We start from the raw sequence: 25128 nt of genomic DNA, 5'->3' as shown, positions 1-25128 counted from the left end.
GACATTGCACGAAAACGGTCACTACTCTGACAATTTGATGCCCCAGTCAGCAATGTATGATGTATAATAATACGGTTATTACGAAAATACCGCAAAGGATGCACTCAGACATTGGCGCCACGCATCGCCCTCCACTTCGCGTCGGGCGATACGCTGCGCCAATGTCCTCGTGCATCCTTTGCGGTATTTTCGTAATACCCTCATAATATTTGATAACATACACAATGTCTTGGTTATTGGTAAAAATAATACTTTGTACTTCAACATATTATAAAGGGTCAGTAGCTGTGACTGTTGATGATTTTAATTCCAAGTTTAGTACAGTTTTTTGTTCCACTGCATAAGTCATGTTGAGATACACAGTATTATGCCAGTCAATTCAGCTCTGTACAAATGAAAACTGTATTTGTTCTTGTTGACAAGTGAATTATTGTCCAGACTAAAATGCGCCTGCACGCAGTATACCGTATACAGTTCCCGTTATACACATATATGCTGTGCTAACAGGCTGAATAAAGGGTGTTTCAACAATGCTTTGGGGAGCACCATAGAGCAAGTACAGTTGACACTCAAAACAAAAAAGTGAAAACATGATCAAAAGTTCTATGTATTGACCCTTTCAATAGGAGGAAGAAAGGAAACAGAAATATATTTAACCCTCTGAATGCCAAAATTTTCCCCCGCAAAATATTAGTGCAAGACTCTATCAATTTTTATGATGAATTTTTCTGTAATTTTTTTTATGATTTTGGACCAAATAGACATCACATTTCATAGGCTACAGTTTTTTATCAAAATTTTGGCGAAAATCTGAAAAAAATTGGCTGGGTCTGTATTATCATGGCGACAAAACTTGACTTTGGTGCTCAAAGGGTTAATGGAACAGAAAATTGAAAATATCAAATGTTACAGCTAGTGTTCCTTTAACGGTTGAGCTGAAGCATGCATCTCTAGGTATTTATAGGCACATGTGACAGGATGATGGATCCACTGCCGCGGACAAAACAAAAAGTTTGGGGGAAATGTTGATATTGTTTTACTTACTTTCCCTTCTCACCAAGCTCATTTATGAAAGACAGGTGACTGACTTCTAAAAATTCAAGCTGAAAAGAAAGAGAAAGTGGAGAAAACTTTATGAAATGGCAGGTACACCGATATCAATTTGACTCAACTGCTATGTAATTCAAAGAAGTACTATGGGTCTAAGGAAAGAAATGTGAAAGTAATGTGTAAAATATCTTCACTGAATATATATTGTTACAGTGGAATGAACAATATTTTCAAGAAAAAAGATGGATGTTGATTCAATTTTCATGTAAATAAACAGTCAAAACCAAACATGCTTGCTTGTGAGTATAAAACAGAAAAAAGATATCACATTTTAGATTGACCATTTTTGAGATGATAAATATTTATCTGTTCACATTCTATCACTAAAAGCTTCTTTCATTTACCTACTACAAAAGAAAATTACATAATTATACAAGGAAAAAAATCAGTTCATTTTCAACTAATTACTGGAATATGTTTAAAAAATTATGTGGAAATTGCATCAGTAAAGAAACTTTGAATTTTCACAATAACTATTCTTATTGATAATATTTTGAAGTCTTACCAGCTAATGACTATAATTTGGATGTTGTTCTGAACATCATATGAACACAATATGACCATGAAATGTCTTTGTGTACAATTGTGAGACCTTGGGATAATGCCGTCAAGGTACAATAAATCATACACAAACCTTTAATTAGGCTTAGTTATTTAATATTGTAAATAATTCATAAGACTTGACACAGTTGTTATCTAGAGTGATAACAGTGATAGATGGACTGAAATACATCAAAGTGTGTTTAATATGCAGAAAATTATTTAAAAGATTTAATATTTTTTTGAAAGAATCTCAAGCGTAGGATTGGTGAACAGATGTGGATCGTGAGAATGAATTATCTGATGATGTTCTCGAATGTGCCTGGGATACAGATATTTGGACTCTACAACTTTTAAGTTTTACAATAGTTTTTATTTTCCAGCTGTAGGGGTTCAATTTGAAGCTCATGGAGTGACTAGACATTTTCACCGGCTTATCCTTTTGTATTTCAAAACTTTAATTTTTATCCACAGAGTTAACACAGGGATGGCAGTGATTTTAAATTTCAAATGTCAATAAAGTTAAGATAATTTGTTTCTCTGGAAAAAAAACTTGATGATTTTGTGACTCTCAAGTCAATCCCTGATTTACTTGCCATTACTTTTGTCCGCTCTTGTAAGCTTACTGTGTCGTGTTTAAGTTAACCTTTCTTTGATTTCCAAACTATAGTACTATATGAAATATACTGACATTGCCCCTTTTGTGATTTGACATGTTCCATTGCGTAAATTGCTCGTAAAAACAGTTTTGATTCTGTTCCCATTGTGCATGTACTGGTTCCGCCATGCAAGTCTATGGCATTTAGGGTGTAAGTGTTAACCATGACAACATCAATGCTAGTGTTTATCTCTTTATGAGAATTAACAATCCGACGGAAACGAAATGTGCTTCCTGACAATAGAATATTCTGCGTTCCCAACCATTTGTGGATCGAGGGACCGTGATGGGGTACTACACACACTCTGTTGGCATGTTGAATTCTATGTATTTCCAAATAATATTGGGCGTAGACAAAAATACTAGATAATACATCAAAAGCTACAAGCTTTAATAATGTATGGTCCTAGAATTCAGCCACTGCAACAGTTAAACATTCTCAACAAAATTGCATTTATAATTCAATGCTTATCTCTGAGCATACAATTTTGATACATAGTTGTATTACCTCACTGACTTTCAGCTGTAGGCTATAGGGTCTACAACACAAGATAAGTACGGTTTCATGAGCTGGAACATGGTGTTCATTTAGGGAAGAGGTCATTTTCAAATAGGCGGTACCGCTGGATACCTCCCGCGGTATACCTCTACTTCGCTTACCGCCAGGATTACCGCCGCTCAGAGACCGTGAATATTCATGAAGACTCATTACTGCGGACTGGAGGTGAAACATTAACACCTCTATTACACTAACGATCGCGGTAATACCGCGGGCACAGCGGTAAATGGCCTGAACGGCTGTACTAAGCCATAGGCAGTAGAGGGGGCCTCTACTGTCTATGACTAAACACAGGTTGCAGTATGAGAGAGAGAGAGAGAGAGAGAGAGAGGAGAGAGAGAGAGAGAGAGAGAGCGAGCGTACATCTTGGTCATATAAACAGAGTGAGTTGTAACTGTTGCGTATGTTCACTTCCGAATTCCGCCTGTAAAATATTGCAAACTGAAGGCCAAAATACCTAGAAAAAAAGGTGCAATTCAGAACACCCTATCACAAAACATTAGTTCACGACTGTAATATTATATGTAAAGTTCAAGCACGGTCCCTCATAGAGAAACCGTGGTTCAAGTTAAAATCAAAAAAAAATAGATCGCACTCGTAGCGAGAACACAGAAGTCGAATTCGATTTAGTTCGTCGGCTCTATACAACTCATAAGACCCAATTTCACTGCCACGTGGTGATTAGCACAGTAGTTTTGAACTGACACCAGTTTTTATAACAAACTTACTGAACATGTGATATTGAGCGACAAAGTTGTAAGCTGTTTTCACACATTTAGTGTTTGACGAACTGTCAAACGACGTTCGAAGAGCGAAGTGTGACTGGCGTTTTATAAAAGGTGCTTTGAAAAACAACAATAAGGAAATAAAGCATGATGTTGCCGATACAGTGGGCTTTTGTAGAAAAGTGTGACAAAATTTATACATGTCAATTCGGAAAAGTTGATATTTAGAAATTCGATTTGGCAAGATGCTGGGCTATACATCGACACAAGTTCTCGGTCGTCGCTGGAAAATATGAAGATTAAAGACAATGAACTCATTTAATATTCATCTCATCGCACATGTTTGTATGGACAAACGAGGCTAGAGTGACGCATCAAGGGACGAACAAATACTCACCTGGTGTTTGACAAACTGTTAAACACCGTTAGTTAGAGTGAATGAATGAATGAATGAATGAATGAATGAATGAATGAATGAATGAAAGTTTGATTTCGGACATACACCGCCGCGTTAATTAGAGCAGGTTGTGTGAGACGGCGCGTCTCAATCCAAATCTGTGCAAAAGGTAAAGCGCGCAGAACGCGTACGTACGCCACTCTGCATAGCGTTCTTCGCTACGAATGCAATCTTCTTTCGGCGATTTTACGTACCGGAGCGCCAAGGTAAAAGGCACGTCATTTCAGTTTTTGATTATAGGTATCCCCCAAATTGCAGAGGGATTATGGTCAGATGTAAAAGATGGACAATTTCACAGAGGGAGTGTACACGTCACGGATAAATGATCTAACATTGATATGAGAGTACTCATAAATTGTTGTTCTTCATCGAGTAAAGTTCGGCGATTTCACGAACCTAGCATGACCAGATACATGACATGGCATGTAATTGAAAGGCGTGGAGAAATGAAGTAAATAAGAACGACATATATTGGTGATTTTACAGACTCAACATCAAGTCATATATCGTTATTTCTGACAGAAATATGTGGGACGTCAAAGTTGGATGCTGATATTTAAATAAATATGTAAAATCACAACGTTTTTTCATGGGAAATGAAATGTTGCTGACTTTCGGAGAGTGGGACCCAGACATAAATTATGCAAATCAAATACGTCACAGGGCCGAACTCGACGTCGTCATTGCTGAGAATCCCACGTTCAAAAATCGATCATCACATAGTCACTCACGTTCTACGGACTGTGGGTCAACAAACAATTTGCCATTTTTATTTTAGAACTATGACCAACTCTCGATGTTATAGTTGGCAAGTATCTGTATTCCATTTTATCATCTTAAAACAACTGCGCGCATCTTGCCGATGACGGTGACACATAGGCAAATTTTATCAATACAAGGAACTAAATATATGCCGCAAGCGCAAAGTCATCGTATGTGTACAGTACGGATTGTGCTACATAGTTGCAATCTTGTATTTCGAATACAGAAAAGAACGGAGTGACATAAATGTTTACGTTTCAATTTTCTCACCATTAGAACGAGCCTATAGTGCTGTATGTGTTGTTGAATACTGACACAAAATGTCATTCAACGGCAACAGCACTCTTGGGAATTCTAATACTGACATTACAAGTCAGACACTGCCAGGTGGCCATGCATGACGCCCACTCTCCTTCGTTCACTCAGTTTCCAAATGTAATGGCTCTCCGCAAAATCAAAAGACTTGAAAACAATAGTTTACTAATGACGTACTAAGTAGCGCGGTTTTCCGCGGTCTCATTATGCATGCAAGCTCATTAAAAGCTGCTAACTGCCTTACCGCCGGTCCCTCCAGGGTTAGAGGTATACCGCGGGAGGTATTGGCGGTACCGCCTATTTGAAAATGACCTTTTCCCTTATTAATGCTGGGAAATATTCACAGATGGGTGAGCATCCTGCTGAAAGATGACGTATTTATCATGAAGGTGGAGGAATCATGATAAACGATACTTACTGTGTGCTGGTGGGCTCTGTAAATTTGATTGCTGAGTAAATTTTGTAAATACTTTTCAAGTTGCACCTGTAAAAGATTCCATGAACAATAGCATGAATTACTTGTGTCAAGTTGTTAGATATATACATGTCATGTACATCTGTGCAAGACTTAGAAACAAACTTTTTCTTCTTTTGGCCTAAAAGATTATTGAAATTTCACCAGTAATCATTGCAATTGCAATAGGTTAAACACGGAATTCGAATGGACCATGGTACAAAACTATGTGCGTAAACAAGCACGAAAATAGGTGTATTTCCATACGCACTTGTACACATGGATTTGTTTGTACCATCATCACGTGATAATTTGGGCGTATTAAGTCTGTAGAACACATCATGTCTGTTTTATTCCTAAGAAACATTTTACTAATATATCAATATATTCTTGTCTGTGTACTGTAAAAATCAGTCTATGATTTAATGATTTCATATTCTCAATATTTACTTGACAGCATGCAATAATGTAAATGTCTTCAACAGAAAAGAACATTACATGCAAAGTTGATGAAATATGATTCTCTCATGGTGACGAATACATTAAATAATTTCAGCCATGAAACTGACAACAAATTTTCAGAAATTGTCTATGCATCTTGGAAATCACATTCAAAAGTTTTGACAGTACCTATGCAATTCAGTGCATAAGACTTGTGAAAAAGTATTATTTTCAGTGCATCTATAATTATGTACCCTTTCATAGTGTCGATTTTTGGATGCATATTCAGAGATTATGTCTGTGGAATTAGTAATTCAAGATATGAAATGATCAAAAGGTTGTTTTGATCACAGATTAACATAAATTTCCATTAAAGGTATACTGTCACCTCTTCCGATTTTGCCACAGTTACCATGGAAAGGGAAAAGCTAAGCAATCACAGATTTTAAGCGGGTGGCTGCTTTTGAAAAACAGCGCCCTCACATGGGCATTTTGAATACCAAGGAACGCCCCTTTGACCATATAAGGGCATATTTAGATTACAGGTGACTGTATACCTTTAACCCTTTCACCACCATGGTTTGGCCCAAACCCATTGTTATCAATGGTGATTGTGGACCTCTATACAGGGAATTAGGGTGAATAGGTTATGGTAAATTGTTTTCAAAGAATGTAATTCTAAAGTCATAATTCAAACGTTAGAGTGAACACAGTGCCACCATATATGTGTTGAAACTCAAAGAACAGTAAAAATGCAATGAAGCAAAAATTTTCTAATCATGAAGGATTCTTGGGTAATTATCACAATAGTCCATATCTCAATCTTATCTCCTTCTAGTCAAGTCAATCGTAAACTCTTTCACTTCAAATGTCCTACATCATATATATTGATGTAATTCTGTAATCATTATCCCATGACTATAAATTTGATAATTGGCCATTTTAAAATTAATGAGGTGAATAGATTTTTGCAGAATGCATGTTCTGATAAGTTACTCAGAGGAACCATCGCCATGTTGCATTTAATTCTGAAATAACTCAAAATGTTCTGGTGTAAAATACAGTGTCACAAATATAAGGCTGGAAATATTCTTTAGCTCATGTACTGTTTACCAAACAAAAAACAGCACAGTATCCACTCAGCTGGGCCTTGATGTCCTACTTTCAAGTAATGTCACACAAGTAAACTTCACAATTTGTGCCAAAAAGTGCACATAATAGGGAAATATAAGGTCCTTGAGTACCATTATGGTACAGAAGGAGCTCTTCCCGTCACAGACTTCAAATTGTGCGCAACAGCAAGTCGAGTGGATACCACAATAAAGATACATACAGACATGCTACATGCTGGAATACATGAATTTCCAAGGGGTAGGAGCTGAAATAGAAAATATTAGGATACATACTGGTATACATGTACTTATTGCCAACTTTACAGAGGGTGTTTGTCACATCTAATATAATGACACAAAATTAAAGGGGCAGGTTTTTATCAAGTTGATCCCTAAGCTAATCGAGTAATGTGCACAACAAAGGACTAAAATCACATAAACAGTCAATGTCAACAACTGCTAATGTGAGAACAAGGGATTGAAGACTGCCCTTTTAATTTAAGTAGAAGGCTGTATTCAATTCCTGGAGTAGAGATTTTCTGCCTTTAGTAAATGGCTTTTTATACCTTTTGCTTTGAAATCACAATGGATACACCAGTAGTTGCAAAGTTTGATTGTGACTCAAATCCCATTGACTAAAATTTTCCAAATCACTCATCCACCAGGTCTACAATTAATCATCATTTTTTAATGCTGAGTTAATTTATGGTACATGTAATACATGAAAAATTCAAATCACAGAGGAAAGGATACCAAAGTGAAATTGAAAGAATTTGCAAAGAATCTGACAGATAGGCATTTTGAAAAGTAATAGCAAGCATGTCAGCTACAGAATATTTTTTATGTCATCAAAAAATAGATATGTTTTTAGAGCTAAAATTTTTGCTGCTTGCTATTTGGAGAGGTTGAACATTTTAAAATTAACTTAAAAATTGATGAAAAAGTTACTTGAAATTGCAACAATCATCAGAGAATTCGACTTTGACTTGAGATAGAATGTGCCTAAGGGACAATTCTTTGTTCTTTGTCGGGGACAATTCTAACAATTCTTTTCTGATCTACCACTTCTTGGGGGCTCATTTTAAAGTTCTTAGAGAAAGAAAAACTTTAACAGTCTAGTTTTTGCAAAAATCCAAAATTTTATATTTAGCTCATAGAGTTAACACAACGATGGTGGATATTTTGAATTTCAAATATCACAAAATGATGAGTAATTTGTTTCTCTAGTTCCAAACTTTGCACGATGACTCCTGATTTTTATTGTTGATATGGTGAGAGAATGGTTGAAAGTTTCACTGAGGAAAGTTTGAGCAAAAGTTAAAATCTTTCACTTTCGAGGCACATCTACCTTTATGAATGAGCTCACACCAAAACATCTGTTGCAAATGGACACTATTTCTGTCAACATGATGACTTCTTAATGAACAAGTTACATGTACAATCCTTTATGGTTCAGCAGACAATGACCAATTTGATTAATGCAAATGACTGTACGGCATACACACAGGTGTTCTGCTCCACAACCATTAATTATTCCTCAACAACAAAGGTTTCACTTTACAGAAGACAGACCTGAAGCTGCTTAAAGCAGATGATATACAGGTATCATTGATTACAGAATTTGAACATAAAACAGATTGGATGAACAATGAAATATGAGGAACTGAAACCGTCACAGGCCATCTTGAGAGACAGTTATAGGCAGCTCTAACTTTTTGCTTTTAGCATATCTGACAAACACTATGCATTAATTTTAATATTATATAGGGCTCAGCCCTTGGTGTCGCGCCAGGGGTTAAGATTGGCAATGTTATTTGTATTGATTCATGATAAACTATAATTGTTACTTCATAAACGTTTATATGAAAACTATGCCCAGTTTCCCTCTGATGAAAGCAGTTCACGTACTTACACGACGTAAAACCCTGCAGCAGGGCAGGTATAGATTTTCTGTAGCGTGTAAAAATTTTGGACAAAAATTGGCAATTTTTACAATGATAACAGCCTATGGCGTTAAACAAGGGACGTATTATGCAATAATTATCATTGCAATGGTAACCGCACTGCCCACCTTGCACTTGCAAGCTGAAAACTATAGCGTTCCGTCTAAAAACTTGCAATTTTTGAATCGAATTATTGACACAGGGGGCGCTCTTCTATAATTCAATCCCAGCATTCTTTGCGTATGCCCCCGTTCATATGCACGACAGTTTTCTCCGTTTATCTATATCAACGATACTTTGTATCAGCGACAAGGTGTATAATAACATTTACTGGCTAATAAAAGAGGTATATTTTATAAAAGGCATGTTATATCATAGTAATTTGTTTCGTATTTGTTTATTTACGAGTACTCAAAAAAAAAACATGGCGGCGCCCATCATGAGAAAGAAGGGTACACTTCCGGTTACTCGCATAGTATATTATGAATGAGCGCATGCGTAGTAAGTAAGCCGCTGGCGCGACTATTAAAACCATGGTTACTTTATCCAAATAAAATGGGAAATTTCTGAGTTAACGTGCCAGTAGCTGTAATTTTTGATGATTTTTTTTCATTATATTTGTTTTTAATGTCAACTACTGTTTCTTGTTCTGCTCCCCAAAGCATGTTGATCCATTATACACAATATTCATCAATAATTCATTCGGTGCAATATTTACAGATGTATGTATCAAGTACACATAATGAGATCAGAAATCAAAACAGAATACTATTATTCAATGAAGGGATTTTGTGCATCAGGTTGTACCGGTATATGTTCTTTACAATATTAGTTTTTATTACAGAATAACGTGAAGAAGATTACAAGAGAATTAGAAACTTACTGCTCTGTGCTGTAACTTAAATGATCCAATCACTATGAGTTAATGTATGGTTTTGAACAATTGGATTCCTGATCAAAATGTCTGTCTGGCTTCCGTTACAAGTGATCATTTAGTCTACTGAGGAGATGCAGACAATATCATAAGGGAATCATATTGAGTTAGTATAATCATTTGAATCGGGTTGACAGAAACCCACAGGGAACTGCAATTTTGCAATCATCATGACAAATGAGAAATTGTAATCAACAGCGTCTCCTTTTGTGACTCTATACAGCTGGGCTTCAAAAAAATCAAGGGGCCATCTCAAGTTCTTCAGTGGCTCTGAAGTTAAAAAGTAAAATTTGACATTATAACTGATATGTAAGTTTCTATGACTATACACCACTGGAAGTCAAAACAATTGTATTGATTATTCTTATGATGCTCAAAAATTGAAATTTAAACCTTGAGAACAGTTACCACACAAACAAAATTACTTTTATATTGTAAAGGGATATTCTGTTGGTTCTTTGAATTCATCATAGTCTACATATCAGGAGGTATTGTCATATATGGATTATGAAAATGGACAATTCGATCAGGTACATGCTTGAAGCAATTTGAGACAGCCCCTAATCCTTTCTATAATAATGCTAGACAAGTCTTGCAGGTTTGATGAAGTCTATTAAATATTTCATTTGCTAGAATTTCCTTAGGGTTCTTTTTCTGCTGGCTTTAAGATACTGATATTATCAAGAAAGTTGTTTCCGGTTTTGTTGGCTACAAGCCAAAAGGTAAATGATGTGTGGCAAAATATTCAGAGAAGCACAGAGTACTGTATGGTAAGTTACAACAGTATTAGGAATTAATCTTAACATTAGCAAAGAATTTTGCAAATCCTGTATTTTGCTAATGCAAACAGAAATATATTGCATCTGCAATTTTGTTTATAGATCTAATTCTCATGGATAACTTTATCTGTGATTGATTTATTTGCAACTTGATGATTTGTTCTCTTTTCTGATAAATTTTTGACTCATGACTTTCTGGTTGAATATTTCAACAATACGGCCAATCAAAGTTGTTGGACAGTGGTTACAAAAACTGGCAGGAAGATGTGGAATGTTATGGTACAGTTTATGGCTTCTTATCAATAAAATCACCATGTCATATAGTTTTGTTCAAAATACCCAGGGGTGTAGCCTATGTAAATAAAACAGTATTACCAGTATAGGGGATGTGACATGTACGGATATGTACAAGAATAATATCAAATGTGACACATCACTCATAATGCATGTTGACTGGCATCCAGTAGGGATTATACAGGCAATACAGATGCATATCTATGGCTTGATGATATATCAATGTCATCCAAGACATTTTCCATTAAGATTAACCATTTGAAATATATGACAGGCCAGAGTATTATATTGTAGGAGGCTGCAGAAATTTTAGATTAATTTAATGAAACAAGTACAATACAAACTGGTACTTTACAGATTTATACTGTACAGTAAACACACAATTAAGAGAAAAGCTTAATCATGGCATGCTATGGAGCTTAATTGTCTGTCGTTGGCTCTTGTTTGTGTCCTAAGTCAGTACCTCCGGCACATATTATTATTATTATTATTATTATTATTATACTTTATTGTCCTAAAAAAAGGATAATCACCTTACAGCTCAGAGGATAGAAATGACAACCAGACAGACATATAAAAACAAAAACAAAACAAAACACAGACTAAGTCAGCAAACACACGAAAAAAAAAATACACTTCAGAGATTGAGTCTCTTGATGGCTGTTGGAACAAAGCTCTTGCTGAACCTTAATTTGTTACATTTCAAGCAGCGAAATCTCCTTCCTGAAGGCAATAATTCAAATGAGGAATACAAAGGATGCTTTACGTCAGTAGTGATTGCTCGTGCTTTGCGCAGTATTGCATTATCTGTGAGCACTGAAAGGGACGGAGTGGGTCTACCAATTATCTTAGCAGCTGTTTGCGAGATTTTTAACAACTTATTGCGATTTACGGTAGAGAGCAACGAAAAGTAGCAGATATTGCAATAAGTCAGAAGTGGTTCAATAATATGAGGTTATTACGAAAATACCGCAAAGGATGCACGAGGACATTGGCGCAGCGTATCGCCCGACGCGAAGCGGAGGGCGATGCGAGGCGCCAATGTCCGTGTGCATCCTTTGCGGTATTTTCGTAATAACCTTATTATTATACATCTTACATTCCTGATCGGGGCATCAAAATGTCGGAGTAGTGACCGTTTTCGTGCAATGTCAACAATTTTTCTTCCGATTTTATCACGCCAGTGTGGAACGCTACCTCGGACGCGCTTCTGCAAGTTTTGAAGTGTGTGCACTACACAGAACAGTACAGAGCACGCGCGAGACTTGTTCTGGCACTCGTCCAAGGGGTCCCTTGAAACCGTTCTACAGTGAACTCGCAGATACAGCCGCAGGGAATGGGGCGCCTTGAAACCGTGCCGTACGGAACGGGCGCGAGTTCCGTACGGCTTTTTTAGCGCACGCTAAATTCTATTGTTCTCGATGGTAGATGTATAATAATACTCCAATATAGTAAGAGTAACAGATGTGAATCCACATCAAAGGAACGCAGCCTTCTAAGCACGTGCAACCTCTGCTGACATTTCTTTTGAAGGGCTGTTGTGTGATGACTAAATGAAAGTTTATTATCGAGAATTACGCCAAGGTACTTGAAAAAGGTCACCTGTTCAACAGGTTCTCCGTCAATACAAATTGGGTCATTTTGGTCAGGAACCTGACGAAAGTCGATTGTAAGCTCTTTCGTCTTTGTTTGGCTTATATTTATTATTTAACTTCACTTTTTCCATAGCAGTCCCATGCTATTACCAAGTCAACAGACAAGTCAAAGATTATGCATCAAAAGGCGCAGTGCCTGTACCTCTACTAAATTGGACATAATAAATGCCAAACATTAAGAGATCATTGAGTGTAGAGTTGTGCCTGTTAGCTGGTTTGACTCTTGCCACTGTACCCCTTAGGTCATTACCTGAAAAGCCAATAATTATGCTGGAAATGGAGCTGTGCTTGTTCTTTGACTGTATAGAAACTCTAAGCTGTCTATATGAGATGATTATTGGTACTATGTAGATATTATATTCCACATCATTGATCTTTTATCAATATGTTATGAAATATGAAACAAATAGTTATGAATAAATTATAGAAAAAAGAAAAACAAATGAAGTTTGATGCCTTACCATTCTTCTTGCTAATTGTGGAGCTGTTACGAGGGCATCTAACCTTCGTGGAAGTCTTGGCAACTCTTTATTTTTCAGACTGCTCTTTCTAAATGTTCTTCTCCTTTCCTTTAATCTGTTCAAAATTAGAAATGTTACATTTATATAGAAACATAGAAACGATGAAATTGAATGAATATAACTTACAGCCTGTTGATCATCGTCATTTGGATTTTCAGAAACAACAATAAACATACAGCATTCAAACTTATGGCTAAGAATGTTGTGTTGTAACCACATTGTGAGAAAGGGATATTAGTATGAGAAGTTACCAAATATTATGAAATACAAAAGCTACAGTGTTTTGATTCATGTTTACAGTGGTTTTAAACTTGAACATTTTTACACTTGCTTTTTACACTTTAAAAATCATTACATCAGACACAGACGGGCAGATCCGATGCCAATGAAGCTGACGCAGTAGCATCATCCTCAGAATTATTTTTGTGTGATCCCTGAAGCTGAGGATGGAGATGAGGATGACGCAAACTTTACACTGGTCATGAAAATGCTTAGTACTACCCTATAATATTTTGCAATATATATATATATATATATATATATATATATATAATATATATATATATATATATATATATATATATATATATATATATATATATATACCATATATATATATATATATATATATATTATATATATATATATATATATATATATATATATATATATATATATATATATACACACACAATATGTAGTACAGTTAGTTTCAGACAATGGTCCACAATTCTGATGAATTTTTGCAGAAAAAGGACGGCATTAATCATGTTCAAGTAGCTCCATATCACCCTGCATTTAATGGTGCTGCTGAGAGAGCAGTGAGGCTATAAGCCTTCACTGAACAAGTCTTAGCAGCAGACACATCTATGTTATTGAAATGTCAAATTGGTAAATTTCTGTTTAGAAACAGAACTTAACCTCATAGTACAACAGGTGTACCAGTAATAGTCGATCCAGCTGAGTTGATGTGTACATGTCAGTTTCATACCAGATTGCAATTGATTAAACCCATCACGGTCCCTCTATCACGGGCCATGAACCCACCTTGCAAAATAGGTATAAAAGAAAAAGAAACACAAAAAGAGCAATTTGATTGACAAAGAAAGCAAGAGAGATATTTTGAAATAGGTGATATTGTAGAGTCAAAACTTGACAAAAGGTTGCTAGGCTGTGCAATTGAAGTCAAAGGACCTCACAACTACATGGTTAAAGTACATGTAGGGTCCACAACTAAACTGGTTCATGTAGATAATTTGGTGAAAACTTATGAAGAAAGTGAACCTGAGTTAATGGTATCATGGTAGAAGTACCATTGTTCAGTGAATAAAAAGTGTATGTCAGTTTATTTGTCATAATTTGGTCATGCAACACTTTTCTTTTTAAAAGGGGAAGCAGTGTATTATATGCTATTACATTCATGTAATGACGTAGTATTGTAGAGCACATGCTCAGAATAAAATATATCCTCCTAGTAGTTAGAGTCTAGAGAACGGTCTCCTTCTCCTTCTACCGTATACAATACGTAGTGCACATACTACTACGATAGTCACTGACGTTTTTTGCTTTCAGTGACACACATATGCTTAGCTTGAATTCTAAAAGAAGGTTATGCTATCATCAGACTCTGAACACATTCATTTCTATCTTCACCCAATTACATTTGCAATACTTTTTCTCTGGTCTTAGTGTCGTGAATTGGCTTCATACAGGACTTTACCAGTACACAGTGCATGTATCTTACCAGGAAGAAGGGGTAGCTGGCCTGACTAATAGTTCACTGCTGAGGGGACCTAGCTCCTACAGGGTAGTTAGTGCATGTCTAAAGGACAGTACCCTACTGGCTACCACCCTATAATTAAAACATAAACATTACAATTAACAGGCACTTAACTAATTCAGAAACCATAACAAAGACAATTACACATCAAGGATGGTCACACATGTACCGTAACTACCTAGAACAGTAGTGAAAAACGAGCATGTCATTGATCACAATAGATGAATGCACTGTGCATGAGTTGAAAGGAACATGACCTATGAGGTCACATCTATCAAGAATGGCCATGCTGCCATTCTGAAATCACTTACAAATTGCCAAAGGACAACAACTATTGAGAGTTGCAAGACTTCAGGTACATGAATGCTTGCTTTTCATGGTCAAATATACATATTTACCGGTAAGTGTGTATGGAAGGTGGTGAAGAGTGGAATTCAAGCTACAAAAGTTACCATACAGGAAGTTGAAATCGAGTGTGTGGAAATCTTATAACTTATCGCAACTTTTTGATTCACAAGAAAGGACTAGTAATCACAATCAGGAAATACATGAATACTAAAAGTATACCGGTCACGGTCACTCCGCAATAAATCATGTATCAGGTAAATTACATAAGACATGGAAATCACCTGTAATCAAAAGGGAAATGCAAACTAATGACATATATCTTCTACAGGTCATTGTAACCCTTTGAGTGCTGTAAATTTTCCCGCCTAATTTTTTGTACATAGTTTTACCAACTTTTTAGTAATTTTTTTGTAAATTTTTTGAAAATTTTGGACCAAATGGTCATTACTTTTCATTGGCTACAGTTTTTAGTTAATATTGGAAAAAATCTCAAAAAAATTGTCTTGGTTATATTTTACAGAGACGGCAATAATTGATGTTAATGTTGAGAGATATGCTCAGTGACAGAGTTGCTTGCAATGACCATGTTCTCTCGTTTGCTTTGCTTTCTAATCAAATGACAAATAATTACGGTAATATTCTTGTACCATTTCTCTCAGTTCATAGAACCCTTGAGGGTCTATGCTCAATTGAAATGTCTACAAGTGTTGTTGAATGGTCTTGAGATTAAGGGATATAACTGCAGGTTGCCAGGTACTGTGATAACTTGTTGAGTCGTAATGTTTTCAAATGCAAATTTAATGTCTACTGGCCATTCAGAGATGGAATTAAGTAAAAAATGAACTCACTGCGGCCATAAGAATTCATGTCAAAGGCTACATGTACCGTACCCGGTTTGTAGGCCAACATCTCAAGGAATATATCACCTTGTCTGAATAGCAGAGAACATATACCCGGTACAGGAAGAGTAATGACATTAAAGCAAGTTAGTGCTCTTGTAATTTTTTACACAAGGTCTGGCAAATCTGAGAATTTGCAAAGCATAGTCTATGTATACGAAAGTACCTGGCAGGTGGCATATATATGACAGTGTAACATTGTTTACTTATTAACTTTTGACATGGTGTCATCATTCTAGCCTTGACGTACATTTAACAAAATATCTTACACACTACCTGCCTTATGCGATTATCATGCTGCTTTGGAAATGAAAATTAAGAAAGTTAAGATGCCAAAATTTTGACCAGTTGTATCCAAATTTTCCATTTCTTTGAAATATCCCAAAGATTGACACAAATATTATTCATAAATAAGTAAGATTCACTAATAAATATGATTCACAAATTGAAAATTATGCTGGAAAAATCAATATACCACATAACAGTGATTCAAATAATTTGCCATTGGACAAATTCACATTAAATATGATTCACATATATGGTTTTTTAGCCTCAGGTGTAACATATTGCAGAATATTATCAAACTGTTCATACAGTAAAAGCCTAACATACAGACAAACAGATGGAGGGTGATAAATAATAAACTGTACAAAAATAGCATCAGTTTCTGCACAGCATTTCCTAAAAATATCTATTCATTATTTGTTGCAGATCTTATGAAAGACTGGGCCGTACTGGTTGATAATTGACTGCAGTAATCAAAGACCATGAGCAATCGGGAAGACATCATAAATATATTTTCAGAATTGAATGAAGCTAAATTCAAACGAGCCAAAACATTATTGAAAGATAAAGACATTCCTGCTGGGAAAGTTGACTCGGTTAAAGATGTAGATGACATGGCTGAACTACTATTGGGTCACTTTCAAAGTGCAGAACTGAAGAAGCTCATTCTTGATATTCTAAAGAAAACCAAAAGTGAAAATGTGATTGAAAAGTTCAAGGACACTTTGTCTGATCCATCCCCAAGTAAGTGGTACTGGTAATATCTGATTCCAAGCGTAGGTTTTTAACGTACAAGATGTTTGATCTGAAATGTGCGATAAAAATGACCTTCACACCGTGCAAATCATCCCTCAACATTATGAATAAGAAGTATACATGTAGGGTACTACTGATTGTAATGGTGGCTGTGATGAGGCCACATCACCTGTACCTTACACCATGGATATCTGCTGTCTTGTGAGAATGTACCATCTTCCTCTAATAGACCTTTTCCCGGTTATCCCACAATGCATTGCAGTGATTTTATCAAACACCGTAAATAAGCTCAAAACAGCGAAAACATGCTGATTTGTTTTGTACAACATATTGTTACAGAAGAATGACACAAATTTGCAATATCAAATGATGCATCGATCGTGTATAATCTAACCATCAGCGACGAAAATATAGGTCAGGATGTAATCTGCCATAGAGTTCTATGAGTAACGTACCCTGCGTGTACTCTACGGCTAGAAAGTTCTATGCGTAACATACGCATTGTATACCCTGGCGCGCACTGCATCATGGATCCGGTAAAAGAACTATTCATTGCCTTATATAAACTGTCATTTGGTAGTATATAGTGTCTCTGAAATCTTGGATGGAAATAGTGGAAAGAATTCTAAAAGTATAAGTATCATATCAAGCATTGAATGTAAAACTGCATCATAATTCGTAGTATTACCAATCATTAGGTTGGTGTCTATGAAAGTTCTGCGACATTTCACTTATTGGTTATTGCTGATCTTTAAATTCAACTACATTCAGTCATTCATGTAATAAACATGTTTACACCTTTACACAATGAGCTTTTTTGAGCTTTGAATGTCATATATACATGCTTTACAACTTTTTACAACTATATCATGCTTTGAATGCACTTCAAGGCACTGGCCACAACCAACTTAATGGTTGAAAAATTACTTCTCAGTGGCAGGAAAACAAAGTGTAAGCACACTTCTTACATTGTTATCTTTATACTTTGTATTCTGACAAAATCTATTTTATTTTCATCCAAAGCAAATGGTGGAGCCACATCATCAACAACAGAAATCAGTGCAACTACTGGTAGTTCAAATACTAGGGCACAAGAATCAACCGCTAGCATATACCGGTACCCTGAACAGCCATTGAGTGCACAAAGGCCTGCTTCAAGTAAGACGAATGAAATGTAATACTTTGAAAATCATAAGAACTAGACAATTCTTTTTAAATTCCATATTTTGTTCTGAAAAACAAAGACATTCTCTACATCTTTTTTTAAAAATTTCAATGAAAGACAAAGTATTAGTGTTGATGACACAATGTAGTGTAAAATTATTTTGCAATGAATTCTAGTACTATGGTTTATAGGGACTGACAGTCATTAACCCCTTGACTACCTTGAACGCCGGATATATCCGGCGCCATTTTGAATTACCATATACCTTTAGTGCCGGAAATATCCGGCACAGTTAAATAGGCGTATTAGCTTCGTTTTTGTCCCTAAAAATCCCGTAATTTCGGCATCGGCATGCAGTGCGACTAAGATAAATGTATTCCGACCTGGCCTAAATGTGATTGCGCCCCCCCTTACAAATGTACGTCTGAGTACAGCCAAATCCGGAAGCAAAGGTCGTGACCCATGACCTCGACCCTAAAAGGTCAAGCTGATCACAGAAGCGTCCCGCTGATTGTTTACAGTTTTCGGAAGCTTGTTGATGTCATTTACTTGCAAGATTTTTATAGGTTTTTTTTTTAATGAAATGAAATGTTTATTTATTGAAAACAAATGATTAATATGTAAATATGTTCTATTAACAGCAATATTCTGTTACTGAAACTGGAGGAAATATAATTTTTTACAATAACATAGTGAAATTTTATAGTAGCCATACTGTCAATATGACTGGCCACATGACTGGTCATGTAATTGATCATGTGATATGTTGTTCCCTAAAATGTATTTAAATATTGTCAATTATTTTTTGATAAATAATAACCATTTTAGATGCCTGTTTCTGCAAGGAAGACATAAAGAAGTTATTTACAAATAAAATGTGTTGATTTTCAAATATAGAATTATGTCAGATGCTGATGTTTGTGGTTCATTTACTCTGCCTTTTATGATAAAATTCTTAAACAGGTACACCTATAAATAAAGTAAAGGGTAGTTATTATTACATATATGTAAAGACAATGCCATAAAAATTGCATCTGTATTCAAATTTTAGTCATTTTATGGATTCAAAACACGTCCTGATGCTTCAAATATTCTTTCCAAGCATATTCTTTGTCAACTCTGGTCACGTGATGAGTCATGTGACCAGTCACGTGACCTGAAAATATAAAAATTATGTATGAGAAAGTGGAAAATTTCATGCTGATTCAGAAAATATATGGTTTATTGGTACTACCTTAATTTTTACTCTAAGCAATGTTGTTGCAATGACCACACCCGAGATTTTATCAATATTTACATAAGGGGCCTGGTATATAGGAATACATTGGCCTTGGTAGTCAAGGGGTTAAATGTAATGACCAAGTAATGTATATTTATTGTGACGTTGTCATTCTCCATTGTTTTAACATAATGGCAATGGATAAGTAGACAACCCTTGAGAGTTCAACTTTTTTCAGTTCCCCACACTTGGTAAGATTGCTCTGGTATTACTGAACTTTTTTTAAAAACTGTAGAAACAGATGGACCGAAAGACAGGCAGATATATAAGGAGAGACACTGGTATAACATCAACTCAAATGTATTTTGAAACACTAATGAAATCATACACTCTGTCGTACTTGCACACTACAGTTCAAGTGATTTATTGTTTTCATATTTGAATACAGTATGAATATAAAGTGTAATTTCTCTACATGATTTTCATTTATGTTATATTATGCATCAAAAATATGCATAAAATAGAGAAAGAATTCATTTTTATCTCTTTTTTTTCACTTCAGAGTTGGAGACACTCTACATGAGACTTTCAGAGAACCTGGACAGTAAGGATATATGTAAAATCAAGTCCTCATTAACGCAGCGATACATTTCCAAGCAAAAGGCCACAGAAATACAGAGTACTTTTGATATATTTCGTATCCTACAGGAGGAAGGATATATATCACGGGATAACCAAGATTTGTTGATTAAACTATTGAATGAGATGGGCAGAGCTGACTTAATTTATCTTGTACATGACTGCCAATCACATAATTAAATTAATCAAAAGCTCTTGGAGAAAATTCAATTATTTTACTAAGAATTTACAAATATCATATTTAATGTAAAATACAGAAATAATACTGGTACATCCTGCACAAATTTCAGCTTGTAAACTCATCTTTAACATTTTAACTGCTGTACCGTGTACGGTTCTAGGGTGATGAAATAGCCTGATTTTCCATTGTTGTTTAATTAGGCTGTGTTCACAAATACTTGGAGGGGGGCTTGAGGAATCATGACTAAAATCTTAATTCATTTTATATCCCCCGGTACCCTCAAAAACAATTTAAATGCCCATAAGGTCAAAAACTTTCAAATCCCCTGCAGTACTAGCCAAACATTTATAAAACCATATCTGACTAAAATTTTGTTAATAATATCTTTTTTAGTACTTATTGCTCTTTTCATCAACTCCAATCTTGTTTTATGACCTATAATGTTGAAAGATTCAAATTTTTATATGCACAACTGTTAACAGTTACATTTTTCATAACATTCCGCTCACAAACCATGTTGTAATGCCCATGCATTCACCATGTCAAATACAGCCTGTACAGTACACGTATGTTTATTTTCATTGTTGACATGTGAAGGGGACAGAAATAAGCTGCAATTTTGACAATATTTTTCAATACTTTTGTGTGTCAACAGATTGTTATTTTACTTGTTATAAACAAGTATTTGGCTTGTCAACATTGGTACTACAGGTATATATACAGTCAACACTAGCCTGGACTGCAATATAGCACTGATCTCAAATGACGTCATACTTTTCTCTCATTAATATGCATAAAAAATATTTGTCTGCATTTTCTGCATAAATGACGAAAATGAAACCTGCTAGCATTACAATGGTTACTAAAAGTCACACTAGTTCGTGGTATTTCATGGCTCAGACTACAAGCTGCAACAACAGCCGCGTATGCAACAACAAAGTTTGTCCGAATTTTAGGCAGCGTTGTCTGAAAGTCACGTGCGTGCAGCTACATGTATATTCAGTAACAAACCTGAAAATGCGATCAACGTTATATACATGTTGCGTTGGTATTGAATGTGAATACTTGATGTATCAAATACGGTACATAGGGAGTAGAACATGACAAACTGGTTTATACACAGAACAATAGTATGGAAGATATCAATAGTTGCAGCTTTTTCCCCTGTTGTAACATCTATTTGTTGTTTTTCCAGTGAAACTTCAATGGCATTAATACTATTTTAGATTTTTTTTAAAATGCTATGACATGCATAGTGAAAGCCATGAAATGCTATAAAATATTCCATACTCTTATTATTATTAATATGAGAGCTATTGGATGATTGGATGACATGTTTTTCATTGAATTACCTATCAAACTGTGGAATCTGAAAGTGCAAAAATATAGCGAATTTACAGATAATCCTGTACCCAGTGTAAACCTTCAAAACCCCCACCCTTTACTTCCCCTATAATTTTCAAATTGCCCTGAATTCCTTCAGCACTCCCTCCCCTCTGAGTATTTGTGATGGTAGCTTAGTAGCTAGGAAATTAACAGGTGTCAATTCTGTAATTTCTTATATTTTGGATTGCCATTTCATTTATGAGTTAGTATATATTTGTGACGAGATACACACTTAAAGGCCAAGAAAAATAAAAAGTTTGTTTCTCATCCTAGACATATTTCAAAAATGATGCGGTGACGTGGGTTTTATACTCTCAATTTTTTGTATTCTTCAATCAACAAGAACATGGAAAAAACATGAAAACAACATAGGAATGCACTCAGAGATAAATGTACAGCAGTGTTGCTTTATATTATTTTTGTATAGCAATCATCAGTTCAGGTCTGAAATCCAGGGGTGGTGGCATGTCCAGGCGTTGTGGTGGCCTTTCCCATGAAGCCAGTCGCAGATTTGAACTGTGGTTTGACTTTTAGTGCAGCAATGAGAAATGTTATCAGGGTTCCTAATTTCAGACCTTTAATATACTGGAAACCTAAAGCAAAACAAAGGTAGTAACCAATCTTGTGTGATCTGAGTTTGTCAAATTTTCGACTTTTCAAGACACCTGAGAGTTGAAACTGATTAGTGAAACAATTTACTAGCTGTTCTGAATAGCTTGCAGTTAAGTTGTAATGCCTGTCATAGGTCAATTCAAAATTGTCCAACATTGTAAACAAGGCACCACTTGACCCTTGACATGAACTACATGAATGTTGCTGATAGAAAAACCCCTGAATATTTTAATTGACTCCAGCTTTTTGAATATTACTGTCTGACAGTCAGCTCTCTATCAGTACAACTAGTTTGCAGGATATCTTGTATTAAATCATTTACAGAGTAAAGCTACATCAAAAGTGCTATATCAATTATATTTACAACTTGTTGAATACAACAATCACGAGGTAAAACTTTGCTTTCAATGATATGCATATGCTGAGCTTCAAGACATCTTTCTAAGGAGGTTACAGCGTGCTAGCTATCATCATACTATGAACACATTCGTTTCTATATTCACCCAAGTACATACCTGATACAGTGGTAGAAAATAAGCTGACAAGTCTAAGTGATCACAATACAGGTATTACTGCGCATGAGTACAAGTTGATATGACGTCACATCTAACAACAAAATGGCAATGCCATTTTGAAATTGCGCACTTTGTCAATATCCCTGAAGAAAAACAACTATTGAGTGCCACAAGACTTCAGGTATGTTTGCTTTTAATGTTTATATTATACATTTAAGTATTTGGAAGGTAGTGAAGAATGGAATTGTGTAATCCGACCGATGTATAGCAAAGTATACCTCCGTATACGACTTCAGTATACAAAGCATTATAGTATTACACAGGAAGTTGAGAATGAGATATACCGTACTCACTCGAAATCTCATTTCATGTATTCTTGTATTTCTTGAGTTCTAAGGAAATACAAGTATATGAAATGAGACATATGGTAATCACTGAAATGACAAGTATATTTGCTAAACTGTGATCAAAACTGCATGACGAATATAATCCACAGGTCATTTTTAATGTTTATAGAACATGCTTGTTGACAGAGTTGCTCCAAGTGACCATGTCGTCTCTCTTGCTTTGATTTGTAATAAATGGCAAACATATGATTAGCTTCTCAGGCCCACATGTCACACAATTGTAATGTCTGCAAATGTCATTGAATGGTCTTGAGAAAAGAGATGTCATTGTAGGTTGTTAGATAATTTGTCTTGTAACTTTGTTAGTCTTGTAATGTTTTCAAATGCAAATGTGTAGGGTCTAGTAGAAATGAAATTGACTCTTTCTGGCCTAAACCCCTATGTACAAGCCGGGTAGATCTGCTTATGCCAGAAAGTCATGCCTGAAAGGGTAAGTGAAGAAATCAAAATTTTATTGCTCAATCATAATAACTGTGAACTCGCTGAAGCCATAAGAAATGCATGTCAGAGGTTATGTAGACTAAAAGGAACCTTGCTTGGATAGCAGAAAGCATGCATAAGAAGCAAGAAGTAAAGACAATACAGCACATTGCATTAGTGTTCTTGTAATTTTTTGAACAATTAAAAGTCTAGCAAATCTGAGAAGTTGCAAAGCATAGTCTATGTGTGCAAAAGTACCTGGCAAGTGGCATATGACAGTGTAACATTGTGCACTTTTGACATGGTGATTCTCAGCATAAAATAACATAAAGTCCAACACTCTCTGCCATACCATAATACTTAGGAGATGAAAATTGGGAAAGTTTTACCACGCATTGAAGAAAGTTGTGGATGCAAACGTCATGTAATGAAATTAACTATCAAAAGTTCATTTTCTCAAGAACAGTTGCATCAAATTTATCTCTAGAAGTTTCAAATAGCAGGTCTTTATAACTGTTTACTGGCATTGTAATGGTTTGTTCTAGAGTTTATAAATGTAGTCAGTTCACAAAAATATATCAAGACTTAAACACATAGTTGAGCAAAAGAAAAGACATCAAATTTCATGTCTTTATACACGGTAATTTTCAAAATTCAGGGCCATGAAGTATGATAATTAAGTCAGGCGTTTCTCATTAATTCTTTAAGTCTTGCGGGTCAACAAATGCAGCTGTAGTACACAATACGGCAGGAATGTTTTCAAGTACATCGAATGTTTGTGATAATACAACAGATTTTGCAAAATACTTATAAAATGTGACCTGAGCAATGAATTTATATTCATTAAATCTTTCAGATAAGTACTGGAAGTGTATGTACTACATGATATCATGAGTGATGATACCATTTTCTAGTTCAGTTTTAACAATTCTAAAGAAACTTGTCAGAATGACAACAAGAAACTCTAGGTTCTGGTCACTACAATGTATTCCCCTAAAGTTTACTTATTGGACAAATCCATCAATTACTTTTCAGAAACCACTTCCCTTCATCAAAGGTACAATTGTCCTGAATTGTCTTGATTATTTTTTCTTTCAAAACTTTGGTGGAAACTTACATAAAAAAGATATTCCATTAATGGTTATTTATTTTGATGTACTATTCAACATCAATACCACACCTCTTTTTGAAGTCAAAACTGGCTAATGTGCAGCATATACCGGTAGGATACTTTGAGCAGAATGGTTTGCTTAAACT

At 35.3% G+C, this 25128-nt stretch overlaps 2 protein-coding genes across 10 annotated transcripts in view; one reads left to right on the top strand and one right to left on the bottom strand.

Moving 5' to 3' along the window:
• LOC139118720 (phospholipase D1-like) overlaps positions 1 to 25128 on the bottom strand; it is a 98547-nt gene that overhangs the window by 35178 nt on the left and 38241 nt on the right. For all 9 annotated transcript variants that reach the window (XR_011548806.1, XM_070682145.1, XM_070682138.1 and 6 more), the window contains 3 exons: positions 13200 to 13314; positions 5545 to 5610; positions 1045 to 1103 (listed from right to left, as the gene is read on the bottom strand). Coding sequence is in view for 8 of the 9 variants with exons in the window: in XM_070682145.1 (XP_070538246.1) it covers positions 1045 to 1103; positions 5545 to 5610; positions 13200 to 13314 (240 nt within the window). In the remaining variant the exon portion in view is untranslated. The remainder of the gene's footprint in view (positions 1 to 1044; positions 1104 to 5544; positions 5611 to 13199; positions 13315 to 25128) is intronic.
• LOC139118762 (uncharacterized) overlaps positions 1 to 25128 on the top strand; it is a 36227-nt gene that overhangs the window by 9535 nt on the left and 1564 nt on the right. The window contains exons 3-5 of the transcript XR_011548807.1: positions 16998 to 17315; positions 18351 to 18485; positions 20274 to 23225. The gene's annotated coding sequence lies outside the window, so the exon portion shown is untranslated. The remainder of the gene's footprint in view (positions 1 to 16997; positions 17316 to 18350; positions 18486 to 20273; positions 23226 to 25128) is intronic.

Source organism: Ptychodera flava, chromosome 2, assembly GCF_041260155.1.
Source record: "Ptychodera flava strain L36383 chromosome 2, AS_Pfla_20210202, whole genome shotgun sequence".
NCBI classification, from domain to species: domain Eukaryota; kingdom Metazoa; phylum Hemichordata; class Enteropneusta; family Ptychoderidae; genus Ptychodera; species Ptychodera flava.
Note: the sequence above shows the minus strand (reverse complement) of the source record. Positions and strands in the feature narration are given on the sequence as shown.